The sequence below is a fragment of the Oncorhynchus masou genome, chromosome 19 (genome assembly GCF_036934945.1).
Source record: "Oncorhynchus masou masou isolate Uvic2021 chromosome 19, UVic_Omas_1.1, whole genome shotgun sequence".
NCBI lineage: Eukaryota > Metazoa > Chordata > Actinopteri > Salmoniformes > Salmonidae > Oncorhynchus > Oncorhynchus masou.
This window is the reverse complement of record NC_088230.1, coordinates 39,443,336-39,466,601: the sequence shown is the minus strand read 5'-3', so window position 1 is coordinate 39,466,601 and position 23,266 is coordinate 39,443,336. Positions and strand designations below refer to the sequence as shown.

Below are 23,266 nucleotides of genomic sequence, written 5' to 3'. Positions count from 1 at the left end.
CAGGGATGTAGGATAATGTCTCTCTGAAAGGACTAGGTAAACAGGGATGTAGGATAATGTCTCTCTGAAAGGACTAGGTAAACAGGGATGTAGGATAATGTCTCTGAAAGGACTAGGTAAACAGGGATGTAGGATAATGTCTCTCTGAAAGGACTAGGTAAACAGGGATGTAGGATAATGTCTCTCTGAAAGGACTAGGTAAACAGGGATGTAGGATAATGTCTCTCTGAAAGGACTAGGTAAACAGGGATGTAGGATAATGTCTCTCTGAAAGGACTAGGTAAACAGGGATGTAGGATAATGTCTCTCTGAAAGGACTAGGTAAACAGGGATGTAGGATAATGTCTCTCTGAAAGGACTAGGTAAACAGGGATGTAGGATAATGTCTCTGAAAGGACTAGGTAAACAGGGATGTAGGATAATGTCTCTGAAAGGACTAGGTAAACAGGGATGTAGGATAATGTCTCTCTGAAAGGACTAGGTAAGCAGGGATGTAGGATAATGTCTCTCTGAAAGGACTAGGTAAACAGGGATGTAGGATAATGTCTCTCTGAAAGGACTAGGTAAACAGGGATGTAGGATAATGTCTCTCTGAAAGGACTAGGTAAGCAGGGATGTAGGATAATGTCTCTCTGAAAGGACTAGGTAAACAGGGATGTAGGATAATGTCTCTCTGAAAGGACTAGGTAAGCAGGGATGTAGGATAATGTCTCTCTGAAAGGACTAGGTAAACAGGGATGTAGGATAATGTCTCTCTGAAAGGACTAGGTAAACAGGGATGTAGGATAATGTCTCTCTGAAAGGACTAGGTAAACAGGGATGTAGGATAATGTCTCTCTGAAAGGACTAGGTAAACAGGGATGTAGGATAATGTCTCTCTGAAAGGACTAGGTAAACAGGGATGTAGGATAATGTCTCTCTGAAAGGACTAGGTAAGCAGGGATGTAGGATAATGTCTCTCTGAAAGGACTAGGTAAACAGGGATGTAGGATAATGTCTCTCTGAAAGGACTAGGTAAGCAGGGATGTAGGATAATGTCTCTCTGAAAGGACTAGGTAAACAGGGATGTAGGATAATGTCTCTCTGAAAGGACTAGGTAAACAGGGATGTAGGATAATGTCTCTCTGAAAGGACTAGGTAAACAGGGATGTAGGATAATGTCTCTCTGAAAGGACTCGGTAAACAGGGATGTAGGATAATGTCTCTCTGAAAGGACTAGGTAAACAGGGATGTAGGATAATGTCTCTCTGAAAGGACTAGGTAAACAGGGATGTAGGATAATGTCTCTCTGAAAGGACTAGGTAAACAGGGATGTAGGATAATGTCTCTCTGAAAGGACTAGGTAAACAGGGATGTAGGATAATGTCTCTCTGAAAGGACTAGGTAAACAGGGATGTAGGATAATGTCTCTCTGAAAGGACTAGGTAAACAGGGATGTAGGATAATGTCTCTCTGAAAGGACTCGGTAAGCAGGGATGTAGGATAATGTCTCTCTGAAAGGACTAGGTAAACAGGGATGTAGGATTATGTATCTCTGAAAGGACTAGGTAAACAGGGATGTAGGATAATGTCTCTGAAAGGACTAGGTAAACAGGGATGTAGGATAATGTCTCTCTGAAAGGACTAGGTAAACAGGGATGTAGGATAATGTCTCTCTGAAAGGACTAGGTAAACAGGGATGTAGGATAATGTCTCTCTGAAAGGACTAGGTAAACAGGGATGTAGGATAATGTCTCTCTGAAAGGACTAGGTAAACAGGGATGTAGGATAATGTCTCTCTGAAAGGACTAGGTAAACAGGGATGTAGCTTGTTTGTGTTTTCAGGCAACTGAGTCATTGTTTCTGGAAGGCCTGTTCTCAGCGATTCCACCCAGAGGGAGGAGAGATAACAGCATCACACTCTCTCTCTCTCTCACACACACACACACACACACACACCGCATACACACTGCTGTACACGCACACCATCCCATACACACAATGCTGTTCACACACACACACACCTCACACACTTTTGTACACACACACAGGCATACACACACCTCACCCACATTTGTACACACACACACACACACACACACACACACACATAGCAGGGTTTCCGTTTATTCCAGTATATGTATTCTTAAAGCATGTAATTAAAAACAACAGTGGACCAGTTATCAGTGTTAACCACTTACAATTTGAGCTGGAGGCATTTTCAAAACACACTTTATTGTTTGAAACCTGAATATTTTACTTTATATTATGAGGCATGTATTACCTTGCTTGAAAATCAGACCACAGAAAAGTGAAGGCAATTATTGTAGAAAGATTTCATATTGAGTTTCACATTAGTGAATGCATACAGAATATGTCGGTGTGTCAGTTATGATTTTCACATGTAGATTTTCATGGAACAGTTTCGTTTCAATAATCACATTTTTGTTTCTCAAAATCATTGTCACATGGTTAATCATATATATATATATATTTAAATTATTCAAATATACAAGTTAAAATGAAACTAATGAGAAAGCACGGCAAAATAGCCTAAATGAGCGCATTTAACTTAGAAATATTCAACGCAGCCATTAACCTATTACTTCCATTATCAACAAAGTAACAAAAATAGTCTACACTAAGTAAAATACATAAGGCTAAAGACGGAAATACTCTGATGAAAATTCTGGTTCTTTTCATCACATTCATCTCTCTACTCAGTCTGTCTTCCTCCCTTTCTATCTGTCTTGACTTGAGTTATTGCTACTGAAGCGCAACGCTATATCAAATCAATCAACTGGATCCGTGACCAAGCTGTTTTTAGCGAACTTGCAAACATCGTGTCAACTAGTTTTACGCACCAGTGAACTCGGGGTATTGCAACAGACATCTGTTCTTGCGCAAGGGGAAAGAAATGTTCAGTTGAAGTTGGAGGTTCACCTTGGCCAAATACATTTAAACTCTGTTTTTCATAATTCCTGACATTTAATCCTAGTAAAAATTCCCTGTTTTAGGTCAGTTAAGATCACCACTTTATTTTAAGAATGTGAAATGTCAGAATAATAGTAGAGAGAATTATTTATTTCAGCTTTTATTTATTTCATCACATTCCCAGTGGGTCAGAAGTTTACATACACTCAATTAGTATTTGATAGCATTGCTTTTAAATTGTTTAACTTGGGTCAAACGTTTCAGGTAGCCTTCCACAAGCTTCCCACAATAAGTTGGGTGAATTTTGGCCCATTCCACCTCACAGTGTAACTGAGTCAGGTTTGTAGGCCTCCTTGCTCACACACCCTTTTTCAGTTCTGCCCACACATTTTCTATAGGATTGAGGTCAAGGCTTTGTGATGGCCACTCCAATACCTTGACTTTGCTGTCCTTAAGCCATTTTGCCACAACTTTGGAAGTATTCTTGGGTTCATTGTCCGTTTGGAAGACACATTTGCGACCAAGCTTTAACTTCCTGACTGATGTCTTGAGATGTTGCTTCAATATATCCACATAACTCTCCCTCTGCATGATGCCATCTATTTTGTGAAGTGCACCAGTTCCTCCTGCAGCAAACCACCCCCACAACATGATGCTGCCACCCTGTGCTTCGATGGTGTTCTTTGGCTTGCAAGCCTCCCCCTTTTTCCTCCAAACATAATGATGGTCATTATGGCCAAACAGTTTTATTTTTGTTTCATCAGACCAGAGGACATTTCTCCAAAAAGTACAATATTTGTCCCCATGTGCAGTTGCAAACCGTAGTCTGGCTTTTTTATGGCGGTTTGGAGCAGTGGCTTCTTCCTTGCTGAGCGGCCTTTCAGGTTATGTTGATATATGACTCATTTTACTGTGGATATACAGTAGATACTTGTGTACCTGTTTCCTCCAAGTGACTTCTTTTGAGCTTCCCATGATGTCAAGCAAAGAGGAACTGAGTTTGAAGGTAGCCTTGACATAATCCACAGCTACACCACTGTAGTTTTTAGGACTTTTCCACTGAATACATGGGATCATCAGACGATGATATTTTGCTCTCCAGGTGATTATCGATAGTAGGTTGTTGGAACGATTTTTCATATAGGCCTACTGTGAGGAACTATTAGGCTATCATTCACAATGGATGTTAAAAAAAAAACGTAAACAGACTTCCTTGATTTAATACATAAGGTGAAGAAATAAAATGACCGAGAAGCCAAGCGCATTACTGTTGGACCTGTTGACTAAGACACATAAGCACTAAGGTCCTAGGAGGTGTGGCCAATTTACCACGGCTAAGGGCTATTCTTATCCACGACCAATGCTGAGTGCCTGGACACAGCCCTTAGCCGTGGTATATTGGTCATATATCACAACCTCCCGAAGTGCCTTATTGCTGATATAACCTGGTTACCAACGTAATTAGAGCAGTAGAAATACATGTTTTGTCATACCAGTGGTATACGGTCTGATATACCATGGCTGTCAGCCAATCGGCTTTCAGGCTCTAACCTGTCACGACTTCCGCCGAAGTCGGCTCCTCTCCTTGTTCGTTCGGCTCCTCTCCTTGTTCGTTCGGCTCCTCTGCTTGTTCGTTCGGCTCCTCTCCTTGTTCGTTTGGCTCTTCTCCTTGTTCGTTCTCCTTGTTCGTTTGGCTCCAAATCGAAAATAAACATATGTAATGGAGAATTGATAAAAAAGTTTGCTTTATTTAATCATACTCTGACTTCATTCTCTGCATATAAAACAATAAAACATCCCAAAAACAAATGTCGGGAGAGCAGCTGAGTGGATTTTGAGTGCTCAACTGTGTTTACATTGACCCACTCCAAACAAAATTACAAATTTTTTTGGGGACAACTCGTAAATGATGGTCATGAAATAAACTAAAAACGTTTCCACTGGTGACTTCAGGCCTGATTAATAATATAATAACATAATATATTAACAAAAATGAATGTAGCCGAACCAAGATAACTAGAATGAACAGTTATGGTACATTTACTACTGTTCCTAGTGGTTAGTCATATCAACTTGTTTTGCAAGTTTAAACTCCAGGACCGACAATGGACAAATCTGTCGTTTTGCCCCTGAACAGGCATTAACCATCCTAGTTGTTTGAAAATTAGATTTGTTCTTAACTGACTTGCCTGGTTTAAACATATGTTTTGATAAAAATGAAGCAAACAATTCATATAAAACAATGAATGCAGCAAAAACAAATAGTCGGGAGACAGCTGAGTGGATTTTGGAGAACTGAGCCGCATTCATTCTGTAGAGAGACTCCATGCAGAAATTATTCTCAAGACATCTCTGTGTCATTTCCTGTTCTATCATATCAACTTGTTTTCGTTGTCCAGGACCGAAATGCATAATCGTCGTCAACGCCATCCATCCGAGTTGTTGCATCATTAGATTCACCCTCTAAGTTTCCAACAGAATTTTATATATATATATATATAAAAATAGAATTGTGTTTACCCTTTTTTAACCTTTTAAATGCATTTTGGCAAATGTTTGAAAATGTTGTTTTATTGGCTGCTTCAATTACAGGTGTTGCATTTTTTTGTTCAAATGAATGACCATAATGTAAATGTGATTTCTGTCATTCTGACCACCGTGGGTGGATGCCCTAATGGGTTACACACCCAATGTGTATGTGACCGTAAAATGTCTCAAACAGCCAGTAAATTAAAATCTTCCCTGTCACGTTTCCTAATGGAAAATTCCCCATACACACTGACGTAACAGCCAGGTCACCACTGATACAAGTCAATATTCAACGATCATCCAGGTCTGAGGATGTTGGGAGATGGAGTGGAAACGGGCCACTAGGGGGAAACAGTGAGCGCTCTTACTTTGAAGTAGGCTTGGTTTTTGCTAGGATGTTGTGGACTGGGATGGTGGATGGGCATAAGCATCTGCCTCTGGTTGCAAGTTTCGAATCCAGTGCTAGAAAGTTGTTTTTCAGATGTTTGTTTTAAGCCAATCCCAAACCTTTGCCCTAACCCAAGCCCTAACCCAAGCCCAAACCCAAACCTTAACCATTTGGTTTTAATGCCTAAACTTAACCTTAAACACTTCAACAATTGACGTCTTAGACATGTGGATAAACGTCTAATTCTGACATGAGACTTTGAGAGCTAGTTGGATGTAAAATATACACACCACCCCATACACACTGCTTTACACACTGGCTCATACACAGCATAGTATACACACACACACACACACACAATACACAGAGACCTTCTAAAAATACCACACCATCCAAAACCGGTTTAGACACCTGTCACAGACAGACAGCGCAGAAAAGAGGATTGGCCAACCAACATGGTCTGGTGTTAGCTGCTTTCAGAGAGATGCCTGTGTGTGTGTGTGTGTGTGTGTGTGTGTGTGTGTGTGTGTGTGTGTGTGTGTGTGTGTGTGTGTGTGTGTGTGTGTAAGCTCCTTTCATGTTGCAGATAATGACAACCACGCTCACGGAGGATACTTATGCACGCCATAATCCCCCCCCCCTTTAATCACTACAGTGGAAGCATTTGGAGAGTGTGTATGTGATTGTTCCCATGACAATACTGACTGCAGTGTGAAATCTCTTGTTTCTCTGCTATCTGTTATGTGGCGGAATGTCAGCATGGAGGGTTGTCTGACAGGAGTGGGTGGGTGGGTACTGAGGTACGTCTGACTTGTCAGTGGGTGGGTGGGTGACAATACTCTGACTTGTCAGTGGGTGAAATCTGAGGTACTTGACTTGTCAGTGGGTGGGTCTGTTATGTGGCGGAATTGTCAGTGGGTGGGTGGGTATGGAGGGTCAGTGGGTGGGTGGGTTCTGAGGTCTGACTTGTCAGTGGGTGGGTGGGTACTGAGGTACGTCTGACTTGTCAGTGGGTGGGTGGGTGGGTACTGAGGTACGTCTGACTTGTCAGTGGGTGGGTGGGTGGGTACTGAGGTACGTCTGACTTGTCAGTGGGTGGGTGGGTACTGAGGTATGTCTGACTTGTCAGTGGGTGGGTGGGTTCTGAGGTACGTCTGACTTGTCAGTGGGTGGGTGGGTACTGAGGTACGGTCAGTGGGTGGGTGGGTACTGAGGTATGTCTGACTTGTCAGTGGGTGGGTGGGTGGGTGCTGAGGTACGTCTGACTTGTCAGTGGGTGGGTGGGTGGGTACTGAGGTACGTCTGACTTGTCAGTGGGTGGGGGTGGGTGGGTACTGAGGTACGTCTGACTTGTCAGTGGGTGGGTGGGTGGGTACTGAGGTACGTCTGACTTGTCAGTGGGTGGGTGGGTGGGTACTGAGGTACGTCTGACTTGTCAGTGGCTGGGTGGGTGGGTACTGAGGTACGTCTGACTTGTCAGTGGGTGGGTGGGTACTGAGGTACGTCTGACTTGTCAGTGGGTGGGTACTGAGGTACGTCTGACTTGTCAGTGGGTGGATGGGTGGGTGGGTACTGAGGTACATCTGACTTGTCAGTGGGTGGGTGGGTGGGTACTGACTTGTCAGTGGGTGGGTACGTCTTGACTTGTCAGTGGGTGGGTGGGTGGGTACTGAGGTACATCTGACTTGTCAGTGGGTGGGTGGGTGGGTACTGAGGTACGTCTGACTTGTCAGTGGCTGGGTGGGTGGGTACTGAGGTACGTCTGACTTGTCAGTGGCTGGGTGGGTGGGTACTGAGGTACGTCTGACTTGTCAGTGGGTGGGTGGGTGGGTGGGTACTGAGGTACGTCTGACTTGTCAGTGGGTGGGTGGGTGGGTACTGAGGTACGTCTGACTTGTCAGTGGCTGGGTGGGTGGGTACTGAGGTACGTCTGACTTGTCAGTGGCTGGGTGGGTGGGTACTGAGGTACGTCTGTGACTAAACTAGGCAAGTCAGTTAAGATCACATTCTTATTTTCAATGACGGCCTACCAGGGAACAGTGGGTTAACTGCCTTGTTCATGGGAAGAACAACATATTTTTACCTTGTCAGCTCGGGGATTCAATCCAGCAACCTTTTGGTTACTGGCCCAGTGGTCTGTGTCAATTTGTCAATAATAGCTGGTACACAAAATCTGATATTGAGGAAGTCTCAACATTCTGCTCGCCTGAAGTAGAGTATCTCATGATAAGCTGTAGACCATAATATTTACCAAGAGTTTTCATATATATTTTTCATAGCCTTCTATTTGCCATCACAAACTGATGCTGGCACAAAAACCACACTCAACAAGCTGTATAAGGCTGTAAGCAAACCAGAAAATGCTCACCCAGAGGCAGCGCTCTTAATGGCCGGGGACTTTAATGCAGGCAAACTTAAATCCTTTTGAACTCATTTCTACCAGCATGTCACGTGTGCAACCAGAGGAAAAAAACTCTAGACCACCTTTACTCCACAAACAGAGAAGCGTACAAAGCTCTCCCTCTCACTCCATTTGGCAAATCTGAAAATAACTCTATCATCCTGACTCCTGCTTACAAGCAAAAACTAAAGCAGGAAGTATCATTGACTCACGCAATACAGAAGCAGTCAGGTGAGGCTAAGCTACAGGACTGTTTTGCTAGCACAGACTGGAATATGTTCCGGGATTCTTCCAATAGCATTGGGGAGTACACCACATCAGTCACTGGCTTCATCAATAAGTGAATCGATGACGTCCTCTCCATAGTGACTGACCGTACATACCCCGACCAGAAGCCATGGATTACAGGCAACATCCACACTGAGCTAAAGGTTAAAGCTGCCGCTTCAAGGAGCGGGAATCTAACCCAGAAGCTTATAAGAAATCCCGCCACGCCCTCCGACGCACCCTCAAACAGTCGAAGAGTCTATACAGAACTAAGATCGAATCATACTCCACCGGCTCCGACGCTCGTCGCAAACTATTCCGGAATACAAAGGGAAGCACATCAGCGCGCTGCCCAGTGACTCGATCCTACCAGACGAGCTAAAATACGCAAGCAACACTGAAGCATGCATGAGAGCATCAGCTGTTCCGTGTGACTGTGTGATCACTCTCTCCGTAGCTGATGTGAGTAAGACCTTTAAACAGGTCAACATTCACAAGGCCGCAGGGACAGACAGATTACCAGGATGCACTGACCAACTGGCAAGTGTCTTCAGTGACATTTTCAACCTGTCCCTGTCTGAGTCTGTGGTACCAACATGTTTCAAGCAGACCACCATAGTCCCTGTACCCAAGAACACCAAGATAACCTGCCTAAATGACTACTGACCCATAGCACTCACATCTGTTGCCATGAAGTGCTTTGAAAGGCTGGTCATGGCTCACATCAACACCATTATCCCAAAAACCCTAGACCCACTCCAATTTGCATACTGCCCCAACAGATCCACAGATGATGCAATCTCAATCGCACTCCACACTGCCCTTTCCCACCTGGACAAAAGGAACACCTATGTGAGAATGCTATTCATTGACTACAGCTCAGTGTTCAACACCATAGTGCCCTCAAACTCATCACTAAGCTAAGGAGACCTGGCAGTGTGGTGCCAGGATAACAACCTCCCCCCTCAACGTGAACAAGACAAAGGATATGATTGTGGACTACAAGGAAAGGAGGGCTGAGCCTCATTCGACGGGCCTGTAGTGGAGCAGGTTGAGAGCTTCAAGTTCCTTGGTGCATCACATCTCCAACAAACTATCATGGTGCAAACACACCAAGACAGTTATGAAGAGGACACAACGAGACTAGAAATATTTTACAGCTTAACAGCCAACAACCCCAAGCCATAAGACTCCTGAACAGCAAATCAAATGGCCACCCAGACTATTTGTATTGAACCCCTCCCCCCCCGCTCCCCGCTCAACCCCCCCCCCCATTTTTACGCTGCTGCTAATTATCTATGCATAATCACTTTACTCACATGAATACATTACCTTAATTACCTCGACTATCCTGTGCCCACGCACATTGACTCTGTACCGGGACTCCCTGTTTTAAAGCCTTGTTACTGTTATTTATTGTTGCTCTTTAATTCATTTCTTATTTTTATATTTTGTTCTTTATTTTTAATTTTTACTTCTGTTTATTTTTAGTAAATACTTAACACTTATTTTTCTTAAAACTGCAATGTTGATTAAAGGCTTGTCAGTCAGCATTTCACAGTAAGGTTGTTGTATTCAAGCGCATGTGACAAATAACATGTGATTTGATTTGCCAAAGGACTGAGAAAGAAAAACATTTTTTTCAAGTTTTAAGAAAAGAAAATCATCTCCTCTTTGTTTTTATTTTAAATTACATCCCGGAATATTTACATGTTGTCATCTCACAAGACGCACAGTAGGTAGGGCATCCCAACCTTAATGTAAATCCAACACAAAATGCATGTCATTTTTAAAGATTTTTTTATATATTTTTTTTATATCACAATACTCAGAGATAACATGACCACCCTGGTATTGAAGAATGCTCAGAAACATCCTGTTAAAACCTCTTAGTTACGTACACGGAAATGTTCAGCCTATCAGTTTAAGCGTTGTTACATCGATGGAGATCAGCAGCCAATAAGGTTTAGAGTTGGGAGAAACAACAGCATCAACATTAATGTTTAACCGTATTCGACACATTGGACAATACCTGGTTCACTAAAGAGCCACATAAAACACGTCATACAGAACAGAACACAAATCATTTATCATCAGATTTATCAGCAGTGAAGAGTTTTCCTAAAAAAAAAAAGATAAACAAATAATAACATGGTGTCCATATTTGGACATCTTCAGTCTCATGTGGAGTTGAATGTCCTAATATGGACACTGTAAAAACAAACAAAACTACCTATACCATCTCTCAGTAGTAGAACACAGAATGGGCATCAACACTGTCACATGACCCGAGTGGCTGGATGAGTGAGGTCAAATGACCTGACCTTGATCTCATTGCAGGAAGTCGTTCTCCAATTTCCCATCCACCCGGTCAGAGGCAGCGCCAAGTATCCCCTGCAAATGATGGTGTTGGCATCATAACATAATATTTTATAATGTGATTTTAACGGATTCCACAGACCAGAGACAGATCTATCATAGATCCCTTTCCTGCAGTCAAATGACCTAGTGGCCTCATGGGTGGAATGTTATTCATATTTATGATAAATTAGTAAATAATTTACGTTATTTAAAGAAATCTCGACGAAAATACAGTGTTTCCACATCGAACAGTTTTGAAAAAATGTCAGTCTTCTGGGATGTGTATTGTATAAAGTGTATTATTGAGATGCAAACTCAAAATGTAATACATTTCAATTCTATATACCTGCCATGGTTCAGGTGTCATCTTTTGTTAAGCCCATAACCATGTGTGTGAGGTGTTTACTTTAGTTTCAAAGTAGATTTGTTTAAGACAACCCAGAAACACTCTGTGTGACCCTGATTTTAGCCACACTGCAGTAAAATCAATGGCACTGCAACAGTTGGGACCAAACAGTTGCCATGGGAACCCACTGTAAAAGGGGTGGGGAGGTTGAAAAGGTCAAAGGTCATGTAATTGTAGGAGCAACCGAGGTGTAAAATAGTGAGTTCAGTTCATTTAGGTAGTGAATGGGGAGAGTGTTAACGGCCCAGAACAATAAAGGTTTCCAGGAAATCAATTATAACATGGTGGGCTGTTATCTGGGACTGCCACCCAGAGGATGTGTGTGTGTGTGTGTGTGTGTGTGTGTGTGTGTGTGTGTGTGTGTGTGTGTGTGTGTGCGTGCATGGCCTCAGTGTCTAGTCTAATGAAGAAGAAGTCTCTCTGTGTGTCTATTGATAATGGTCAGACGTAATTAGCCTGTTGGCGAGACAATGCCCATAGCAGTTGGAAAAGACCGTTCAAATAACCTATCTGCCAACTGCAGACAGAAGTGGATTCACATGTCTGCGGGTCACAATGTAGAAATGTAAATACAACTGGAGACAACAGGTTATTGTTGACATTGGAGCTCTACCGTAGCTAGCAAAAAAAAAGTCATTGCTAACTAACGGTAAACAATTTTAGTTTGACCAACTGAGAGGGGAAACGATTCACTTACAGTATTTACCGTTAATTAGCCAGCTCAAATCTCCTTGCTAGCAAGCGCGACGGTGTCTCCGAAACGTCTCCACAACGTTGACTTTTTAACGTTCTATGATGTTTCCACTTTCCAAGCGTATAGCCTTCTGGCTACTGCTGCAGAGTTCTAATGGGAGCCATTATAGCAAAACACTTCTCAGCCCTTTTCCCTCAGGAGCCAAATCCACACGGTTCAGTCTTTATTAGTGATGCTGAAATAGTTTTTTTCCTTTTAATATCTCCTATGGCATATGGGAGGGAGGAGGCTGTTTTACAGTGTTGAGATTCAATGCTTCACTGTTCTCACTCTGCCTGGGTCCTGGAAAGGCATTTATTGAATACCTGTTCTTTACTGTATCACAACACTGAGTTAGACCCCAGAGACCAGGGAGTTGAGTTTACACTGGTCCCAGAGACCAGGGAGTTGAGTTTACACTGGTCCCAGAGACCAGGGAGTTGAGTTTACACTGGTCCCAGAGACCAGGGAGTTGAGTTTACACTGGTCCCAGAGACCAGGGAGTTGAGTTTACACTGGTCCCAGAGACCAGGGAGTTGAGTTTACACTGGTCCCAGAGACCAGGGAGTTGAGTTTACACTGGTCCCAGGGACCAGGGAGTTGAGTTTACACTGGTCCCAGAGACCAGGGAGTTGAGTTTACACTGGTCCCAGAGACCAGGGAGTTGAGTTTACACTGGTCCCAGAGACCAGGGAGTTGAGTTTACACTGGTCCCAGAGACCAGGGAGTTGAGTTACTGGTCCCAGAGACCAGGGAGTTGAGTTTACACTGGTCCCAGAGACCAGGGAGTTGAGTTTATGGTCCCAGAGACCAGGGAGTTGAGTTTACACTGGTCCCAGAGACCAGGGAGTTGAGTTACACTGGTCCCAGAGACCAGAGCGTTGAGTTTACACTGGTCCCAGAGACCAGGGAGTTGAGTTTACACTGGTCCCAGAGACCAGAGCGTTGGAGTTTACACTGGTCCCAGAGACCAGGGAGTTGAGTTACACTGGTCCCAGAGACCAGGGAGTTGAGTTTCACTGGTCCCAGAGACCAGGGAGTTGTTTACACTGGTCCCAGTGGTCCCAGAGACCAGGGAGTTGAGTTTACCTGGTCCCAGAGACCAGAGCGTTGAGTTTACACTGGTCCCAGAGACCAGGGAGTTGAGTTTAGGTCCCAGAGACCAGGAGTTGAGTTTACACTGGTCCCAGAGACCAGGGAGTTGAGTTTACACTGGTCCCAGAGACCAGGAGTTGAGTTTACACTGGTCCCAGAGACCAGGGAGTTGAGTTCACTGGTCCCAGAGACCAGGGAGTTGAGTTTACACTGGTCCCAGAGACCAGGGAGTTGAGTTTACACTGGTCCCAGAGACCAGGGAGTTGAGTTTACACTGGTCCCAGAGACCAGGGAGTTGAGTTTACACTGGTCCCAGAGACCAGGGAGTTGAGTTTACACTGGTCCCAGAGACCAGAGCGTTGAGTTTACACTGGTCCCAGAGACCAGGGAGTTGAGTTTACACTGGTCCCAGAGACCAGGGAGTTGAGTTTACACTGGTCCCAGAGACCAGGGAGTTGAGTTTATGATGCAGATGATAGATTCGTAGACATTAGCACTAGAGGATGATTTATCCTGTCCTCATTGAACTGGCGTACTGATATTGATGTAGCTTTAAGGAGGAAAACTTAACTTCAGAGCTATGCACAATAGTCTCCCTAGTAACCCCCAGTTCACCTGCAGAGAGCAGGAAGTTCACTTTTAGTTCCACTTTAACTCATATAATTTAATTCATGCCGTTTGGTTCAGCTAAGAGATACACAAAACAAATCCGTCTTTGATGAGATCTGTCAATGTTTGGATGCTGCTTTTTCCTTGTTGTCATTGTCCTTTTTTCTTCAATGAAAAGACAAACTGCAATTAAACACTTCTGAGTTTGTTGACAATAGCCCCAATAGTCTCCTTATTGAAGATGAGAACGCGCCATTGGCCAGACCGAAACGTTAAAGTTTTGAAAGGCAGAAAGCATTAGGGGTCTGTTATGACACCTCTCTCTCTCTCTCTCTCTCTCTCTCTCTCTCTCTCTCTCTCTCTCTCTCTCTCTCTCTCTCTCTCTCTCTGCTTCATGTTGACAGAGAACCACCCAGCAGTAGGCCTCAGAACCAGGCCCATTGAAGAAGCATTTGATGGTAAATTAACAGAGATAGTCAGTTAGTAGCAGGGTCTCCAAATAATCGAAATGTTAAATCCTGGTTCAGATGGCATACAGATAGAGAATTCAAGGACGTTTTTATAGTCCTCTCAGTGAGACCTCCAGACACTGCGGTCCCTTGAAGTTCCTTCGTCTGCTAAAGTCTCAGTAATTGCAAACCATGTTTTTTGCTGTCTGATCCCTCCCAACCCATTTCGTTTTCTGTAAGGGTCTGTTGAAGTAACAAAGCTAAGTTTAAACACCCTACACGGGAGGGGGGTGGGAGGGGGGGGGCGCAAACGGAGCAGGACAGCACAACTCAAACTGTGTTCCTCTTTACCTCACTTCAGATAACTTTTCCCAGAGAAAACCGTGTCTGTTCTCTCTGTCCTAGTTTTCCCTGCTCTTCTCCTTCTCCTCCTCATCTCCCCTTCATGCCGAGCTCCTCTTTGTTCCTTCATATAATCTTTGTTGCCTGTAGGGAGGCTGAAGGGAGGAGGATAGAGAGATGAAGGAATGAGGGAGAAAGATAGAGGAACGGATTCCATGTCAGCAGCGCTGTTATGTTACGGGAGGAAGGCAGTGCAAACCATTGCCTGGTAGTAGCAGTGTCCACTGAGAAGGGGTGGTTCCTCACTTCTCTCCTGTTGTTCACCTGGTAGTCTGAGAGAAGGCTGGACAGATAGAGGGATGTTGGAAGAAAAAAATGATGATGCCCCCTACACCTTTCCCTGGCAGTAGCAGTGTCCATTCCTGGTTCCCCCTGGCACTGCTATATGTGACCTGGCTTGGAGAGGTAGGCGATGAGGGCCACCACCACCCCCACATAGACGCCTGTCCCGATGGTGATGGAAAGGGCCGCCAGGAACAAAGCCCTTCGGGATGCGATGCTCGCCAGCGGGAAGTCACCCTTCGTCACCGCCTTACTGGTCTGGTGGAAGGGAAGAGATAAGAAAGAAATAAAGGAAGGAAGGGGGGAGGTTGAGCGGGAGGCAGGGAAGGAATGCGAGAGAGAGAGAGAAATTACAGAGGAAGGAAGGAAGGGGGGGAGGTTGAGCGGGAGGAAGGGAGGCAGGGAAGGAATGCGAGAGAGAGAGAGAAATGACAGAGGAAGGAAGGAAGGGGGGAGGTTGAGCGGGAGGAAGGGAGGCAGGGAAGGAATGGGAGAGAGAGAGAGAAATGACAGAGGAAGGAAGGAAGGGGGGAGGTTGAGCGGGAGGAAGGGAGGCAGGGAAGGAATGCGAGAGAGAGAGAAATGACAGAGGAAGGAGGGGAGGTTGAGCGGGAGGAGGGGAGGCAGGGAAGGAATGCGAGAGAGAGAGAGAAATGACAGAGGAAGGAAGGAAGGGGGAGGTTGAGCGGGAGGAAGGGAGGCAGGGAAGGAATGCGAGAGAGAGAGAAATGACAGAGGAAAGAAGGAAGGGGGCAGGCAGGAAAGGGAGGAAGGGAGGCAGGAAAGGAATGTGAGAGAGAAGGCAGGAAATGAAGAGGAAGGAAGGAAAGGGGAGGTTGAAAGGGAAGGAAGGGGAAAGAAGGGCAGGAAGGCAGGAAAGAAAGAAGGCAGGAAGGAGGCAGGCAGGAAGGAAGGAAGGAAGGCAGGCAGGCAGGAAAGAAGGAAGGAAGGCAGGCAGGAAAGAAAGAAAGAAGGAAGGCAGGAAAGAAAGAAGGCAGGAAAGAAAGAAGGCAGGAAGGCAGGAAAGAAAGAAGGAAGGCAGGAAAGAAAGAAAGAAGGAAGGCAGGAAAGAAAGAAAGAAAGAAGGCAGGAAAGAAAGAAGAAGGCAGGAAAGAAAGAAGGCAAAGGCAGGAAAGAAAGAAGGAGGAAGGCAGGAAAGAAAGAAGGAAGGAAGGCAGGAAAGAAAGAAGGAAGGCAGGAAAGAAAGAAGGCAGGCAGGCAGGAAGGAAGGAAGGCAGGCAGGCAGGAAGGAAGGCAGGCAGGAAACAAGGAAGGAAGGCAGGCAGGAAACAAGGAAGGAAGGCAGGCAGGAAAGAAGGAAGGAAGGCAGGAAGACTGATGTGACATCATTGCTAACATGGCTAAAATGTGATATCTAGGTAGCTAACCAACAACTGTAACTATGTATTTGAGAGACAAGTGATTATGTTTATGTTTTTTTTAATAAACATTGGAGACTGAATACAGTTTACATGTTATCAACAATCTAAGCCAACCTAGTCTATTTTGCCCCGTAGTTGTGCATGCATTGATTGTGTCGCTAAACAACCAAACCGGAAGCCTAGGAAATAGATGTATTGCATGTGATCCCATAGGCAGGATAATGCACATTTAACAGGTTGAACAGACAATTGATCTTTGACATTAATAAGTATGTTATATGTTGTATTGTTCAGGCAGAAATGTTTCAGAATTCGAGCTGTCCAGCGTATAGGTCAGGAAAAGTTAACGCAAAACATTGTTGAATTCCAACGGCTGATGGTTCAATTTGCATTCGTTTTTTTGCCTTAGTTTTCTCTTTCAGAAACTGTCACGGTCTTTTACTGCATAAATTACTGTAAAAATATTCAAATATTTTGCAAACATTCGATTGTCATTTTGCTCTTTCTTTTAGAAACTACCGGACGCTATTGTGACCATAAAAGACGAATGGAGGGTGTTTTTCAGGCAGAGTCATGATGCTGACATCATTTTACCACGGGTCTGATTAATAACGAAATCATGGGTATGTGTGGCCAACAACTGTAACTATGGGTTTAACCATGAGGTGACAAGTGGGTTTAGCAGTTTTAACCATTGACAGTGGGTTTAACCATGAACATTGGGTTTAACCATGAATAACAGTTTTACATGGGTTTAACAATGAGGTAACAGCCAACCATGAGTGACAGTTTTAACCATGAGGTAACAGTGTTTAACAGTGGGTTTAACCATGCATTGATTGTGGGTTTAACAATGAAACAGTTTTAGCAGTGTTTAACCATACTGACATGGATTTAACCATGAGGTAACAGTGGGTTTAACCATGAGGTGACAGTGGGTTTAACCATGAGGTAACAGTGGGTTTAACAGTGGGTTTAACATTTGACAGTGTTTAACCATGAGGTAACAATTGTTTAACCATTGACATTTTAACCAAGTATGTTTAACCATGAGGTGACAGTGGGTTTAAAGCCATGACAATGTTTAACCATGAGGTAACAGTGGGTTTAGCTGGGTTTAACAGAGGTGACAGTGGGTTTAACCATGAGGTGACAGTGGGTTTAACCATGAGGTGACAGTGGGTTTAACATTGGGTTTAACCATTAACAGTGGGTTTAACAGTGGGTTTAACCATTGACAGTGGGTTTTTTTGAGGTAACAGTTTTAACCTTGAGTTTTCCTTTCAGAAACTGTTTAACCACGAGCATGACACTACTTAACCATGAGGTGACACTGGGTTTAACATTTAACAGTGGGTTTAACTGTAAATATTCATGAGGTAACAATGGGTTTAACCATGAGGTGACAGTGGGTTTAACCACGAGGTTTTTAGCAAACCATGAGGTGACATTGGGTTTAACATAAAGCAGTGAATGGAGTGACAGTGTGTTTAACCATGGCAGAGGGTTTAACCATGATGCAGTGGGTTTAACACGCACAGTTTTAACCACGGGTCTGATTTAACCATGAGGTGAAACATGGGTTTGTGTGGGTTTAACCATGAGGTGACAGTGGGTTTAACCATGTGACAGTGGGTTTAACCATGAGGTGACACTGGGTTTAACCAGTGGGTTTACACTGGGTTTAACCATGAGGTAACAGTGGGTTTAACTATCAGGTGACAGTGGGTTTAACCACGAGGTGACACTGGGTTTAACAGTGGGTGACACTGGGTTTAACCATGAGGTGACACTGGGTTTAACCATGAGGTGACAGTGGGTTTACAGTGGGTTTAACCACGAGGTGACAGTGGGTTTAACCATGAGGTGACAGTGGGTCACGGTCCAGCTACGAGGCTAAATGTTGTATTTCCCTAAGTATATTTTGTGTATTTCCCAAAATACACATATTGTCAGATACTGAGTCATAAAAACGCTGAGGCCTTAAAACCATGTCCTGTCAATCTCATGTACTGTAGCTACATTGCTGTTAAAGCCAATAACTACAATAAGAATGACTTTTTTTGTGCGCAAAGATATTCTGTCAATCTCAATTTTGCATGGTAATGTAGAGTAGACCTATTGTGCCACAAGAAAAGGTTTCTTGCTAATGATCAGCATCGCAGCTAGCAGCTCTGTTTTCTGTCTCATGGTTCACAAAGCAGCTCTAGCCTGGACTCGGCTGCTTCAGAAAAGCACAGAGGGAGACGACTGCAAGTGAAACAGGCATCTGCTGCATAACAAACACACAGATGGAGCCTTTTCAACACATTAACAATTATGTTTTCCCCCACCCCCATTTATTATGTTTTTCCCCACCCCCATTTATTATGTTTTTCCCCACCCCCATTTATTATGTTTTTCCCCACCCCCATTTATTATGTTTTTCCCCACCCCCATTTATTATGTTTTTCCCCACCCCCATTTATTATGTTTTTCCCCACCCCCATTTATTATGTTTTCCCCACCCCCATTTATTATGTTTTCCCCACCCCCATTTATTATGTTTTTCCCCACCCCCATTTATTATGTTTTTCCCCACCCCCATTTATTATGTTTTTCCCCCCCACCCCCATTTATTATGTTTTTCCCCACCCCCATTTATTATTTTTTCCCCCACCCCCATTTATTATGTTTTTCCCCACCCCCATTTATTATGTTTTTCCCCACCCCCATTTATTATGTTTTTTCCCCACCCCCATTTATTATGTTTTTCCCCACCCCCATTTATTATGTTTTCCCCCCCCCATTTATTATGTTTTTCCCCCCCATTTATTATGTTTTTCCCCACCCCCATTTATTATGTTTTTCCCCACCCCCATTTATTATTTTTTTCCCCACCCCCATTTATTATGTTTTTCCCCACCCCCATTTATTATTTTTTTCCCACCCCCATTTATTATGTTTTTCCCCACCCCCATTTATTATTTTTTTCCCCACCCCCATTTATTATGTTTTTCCCCACCCCCATTTATTATTTTTTTCCCACCCCCATTTATTATGTTTTTCCCCACCCCCATTTATTATTTTTTCCCCACCCCCATTTATTATTTTTTCCCCACCCCCATTTATTATGTTTTTCCCCACCCCCATTTATTATGTTTTCCCCACCCCCATTTATTATGTTTTTCCCCACCCCCATTTATTATGTTTTTCCCCACCCCCATTTATTATGTTTTTCCCCACCCCCATTTATTATGTTTTTCCCCACCCCCATTTATTATGTTTTTCCCCACCCCCATTTATTATTTTTTTGTTTATCATTTTTTTGTTTCATGTAGGCAGACAAGTTTTCAGGAGACAGCACTTAAAAAAAATAAAAAAAAAATAAAGATGCCTTGCTGTACAGCAAAGCAACAGCCGGGAACACCGAATCAAACAAACAGAAAAATATATTCAAGACAACCATTAGTTTCCATGCCAACAAAGTGAGCATTGAAACAATGGCACCATTACTGTGGCCTTATGGGAAATTTGCTTCGGAAGCCATGTCTTAATAATAAAGAGGAGAAAAATACAGTTGTTCATATTGTGACCCTGCTTTTAGGGTCTTACGGGGAACGAGTCAAACACTTCAGGCCCTGTTATTTCATCTCTTTTAATAAAGCCATCTATTAAACAGCCTGTAATTGATTAATCAATCCGTAGCTTGGCTTCAGATGAATAATAATGTCATAGCGTAGGGCTGGTCTCCCTGTGGACAGATTTACAGGGCTGAGTGTCAGCCTTAGAGGGAATGGAGTGAATGGACGGAGTGTGTGTGAGTGTACATTATATATTAGAGTGTGTGTGTGTGTTTGTATATCTGTGTCCTTGTGTGTGTGGCTAGTGAATATGAGTGTCTCTGTGAGTAACGCTGCAATTTTCTCCATTGTCCTTGAATCCCCTTGAGATGTAAATGGTTGAAGCCTTACAGCTTTATCTCTAAAACCTTGACTGAATTATTGAAATGTGGCGTTACAGTCAAAGACAGAGAGACAGACAGACAGAGAGACAGACAGAGAGACAGACAGAGAGAAAGACAGAGAGACAGACAGACAGACAGAGAGACAGACATAGCGAGATGGCATCTGGGTGCTTACTGACTTGGACAGTGGTGGAAACATTTTAAAATCCCTCCCTCCCTTATCTCTCTCCCTCATTCCATACAAACACTTGCTCTTACAAAAACACCCGCAACAACATAATCTGTCCTAATCTTATGAAGTCACAAAAATCCATTAAATGTAATTTGATAGATTATTATGACTCGTGGGATTATTTAAACCTTGCATTTATTGTGATTCAGAGTTTATTAGCGAGAAACTCTTTAGGTATATTATTTGCATTTTCAAAACATAAATGACTGCCTCTAAACTTGGCAGCACAGATGGTTAATTTGTCATTTGTCGCTATCTATCCGAACCAAGCGCCTATTAGGGTCACTTATTGACGGTAATTTACTTCCCTATCTAAAGCTCAGAGCTGCTTCTCTCTCCCCGGATACTCATGCTACTCACTGTGTTATCAGCCTCTATATGTGTGAGAGTGGTGACCCATAACGACTCATAATGACCCATAACGACTCACAGCGACCCATAACGACCCATAACGACCCATAACGACTCACAACGACCCATAACGACTCACAACGACCCATAATCATAACGACTCACAACAACCCATAACGACTCACAACGACTCATAACGACTCATAACGACTCATAACGACTCATAACGACTCCAACGACCCATAACGACTCACAACAACCCATAACGACTCATAATGACCCACAGCAACTCACAAACGACCCACAACAACCCATAAAGACCCACAACAACCCATAATGACCCACAACGACTCATAACGACTCATAACGACTCATAACAACTCATAGTGTAAAATAACAACTCATAGTGTAAAATAACAACTCATAGTGTATAATAACAACTCAACAACTTTAAAGTTTGTGAAGTTAAGGAAGAAAATAGTAGATTATTAGACAAGATGTAGCTGGCTGTGCTTCAGGCTGAGGGGGAAAACATTGGCATAGATGGGATTTTCTCTCTCATTGAGCAGCTACGACTACTACTACTGCTACATCATTACAGAAATATACTATAGATTCTAACCCTTAGACTGGACTCCTGAGGGAGAAACATTTCTGTTACTCTGTGTTACTAAAGTCAAGTTTGTGTCTTACTACTGTTTCTCTGTGTGTTAGAGATGTCCACTTCTACTACCAGACACACTCTGGTCCTTCCTGGGAGGCCCAGCTCTCTGTCTTGTCTTGTTATTTAACATTCATTCTTGTAGTTCTATAACATCAACCCTAACATTCATCCTCCAGTCCTCTGACAGTCTTGTAGTTCTATAACATCAACCCTCCAGTCCTCTGACAGTCTTGTAGTTCTATAACATCAACCCTCCAGTCCTCTGACAGTCTTGTAGTTCTATAACATCAACCCTCCAGGCTCTGACAGTCTTGTAGTTCTTTAACATTCATCCTCTGGCACTGTGGCTGTTACAGTAATTGATGTTAATTGTTTTCCAAACCCTCTGGATCCTTATTCCTCCCACCTGCCTGCTGGGAAATCACATTGAGTCCTTTATCAATGTATTTCATCCTCTATATCTCCAGGGTTGTTGTACAGTGGCCTCTATATCTATACGCACGTACACATTGTCACGTTCTGACCTTTATTTCCTATGTTATGTCATTATTTAGTATGGTCAGGGCGTGAGTTGGGGTGGGCAGTCTATGTTTGTTTTTCTATGATTTGGGTATTTCTATGTTTCGGCCGAGTATGGTTCTCGATCAGAGGCAGGTGTCATTAGTTGTCTCTGATTGAGAATCATATTTAGGTAGCCTGGGTTTCACTGTGTGTTTGTTCCTGTCTGTGTTTGCACCAGGGCTGTTGTTTTGGTTTTCCACGTTTATTGTTTTGTAGCGTTCATCTTTTTTTAATGAAACATGAATCAATATAACCACGCTGTGTTTTGGTCCGCCTCTCCTTCAAGTAAAGAAAACCGTTACACACACAGACTGTCATAGAGAGCCCTTGTTTCTCTTTGGTGTAGTAGGTCAGGGCGTGACTAGGGGGTATTCTAGTTTATCATTTTTATGTTGGTGTTTTGTATGATTCCCAATTAGAGGCAGTTGGTAATTGTTATTAAATATGTGGAACTCAACATCCGCTGCGCATTGGTCCCGTTCTTACGACAGCCGTGACACAGAAAATCCTAGGAAATGTTATTTAATTGACACCAGCTGTCTCCAATCAATCAACCCATGTCTGGTTGTGTGTGTGTTTGGTGTAGGGGATCACCTTAAACCTGTCACATGCATCCCAGTTGAAACAGTTTGAACATATTTTATGACGACATTTTGGGAAGTTTTGGTTTGTTTTTCGGCAAGATTATTTTGGGTGCTCTTCAAGAATTTTTTTTTTAGTGAGCAAAGTCAAAGTTCGCTTACCGAAGTTTATTTTTTTTTCTAATCAAATTGTATTTGTCACACCTGCACATGTAACAGTGAAATGTTTACTTAGAAGCAATGCTGTTAAGAAAAATACCTAAAAATGTAAAATAAAAGTAACAAATAATTCATGAGTAGTAGTAAAATTACAACAGCGAGGATATAGACAGGGGGTACCAGTACAGAGTCAATGTGCGGGGGCACCGGTTAGTCAAAGTAATTGAGGTAATATGTACATGTAGAGTTATTAAAGTGACTATGCATAGATAATAAACAGAGAGTAGCAGCAGTGTAAAGGCAGGATGGGGGGGCAATACAAATAGTCTGGTTAGCCATTTGATTAGCTGTTCAGGAGTCTTATGGCTTGGGGTTAGAAGCTGTTGAGAAGCCTCTTGGACCGTGACGTGGCACTCCAGTACCGTGTGGTAGCAAAGAGACCAGTCTATGACTAGGGTGGCTGGAGCCTTTGACAATTTCTAGGGCCTTCCTCTGACACCGCCTGATATAGAGGTCCTGGATGGCAGGAAGCTTGGCCCAGGGATGTACTGGTAC

General features: G+C 43.3%; 1 protein-coding gene across 1 annotated transcript in view; it reads right to left on the bottom strand.

The window, feature by feature from the left end:
- Positions 1-14,140: 14,140 nt before the first annotated feature.
- LOC135506258 (synapse differentiation-inducing gene protein 1-like) overlaps positions 14,141-23,266 on the bottom strand; it is a 110,778-nt gene continuing 101,652 nt past the window's right edge. Inside the window, exon 4 of the mRNA XM_064925779.1 lies at positions 14,141-15,093. Coding sequence (XP_064781851.1) covers positions 14,935-15,093 — 159 coding nt within the window. The 3' untranslated portion in view covers positions 14,141-14,934. The remainder of the gene's footprint in view (positions 15,094-23,266) is intronic.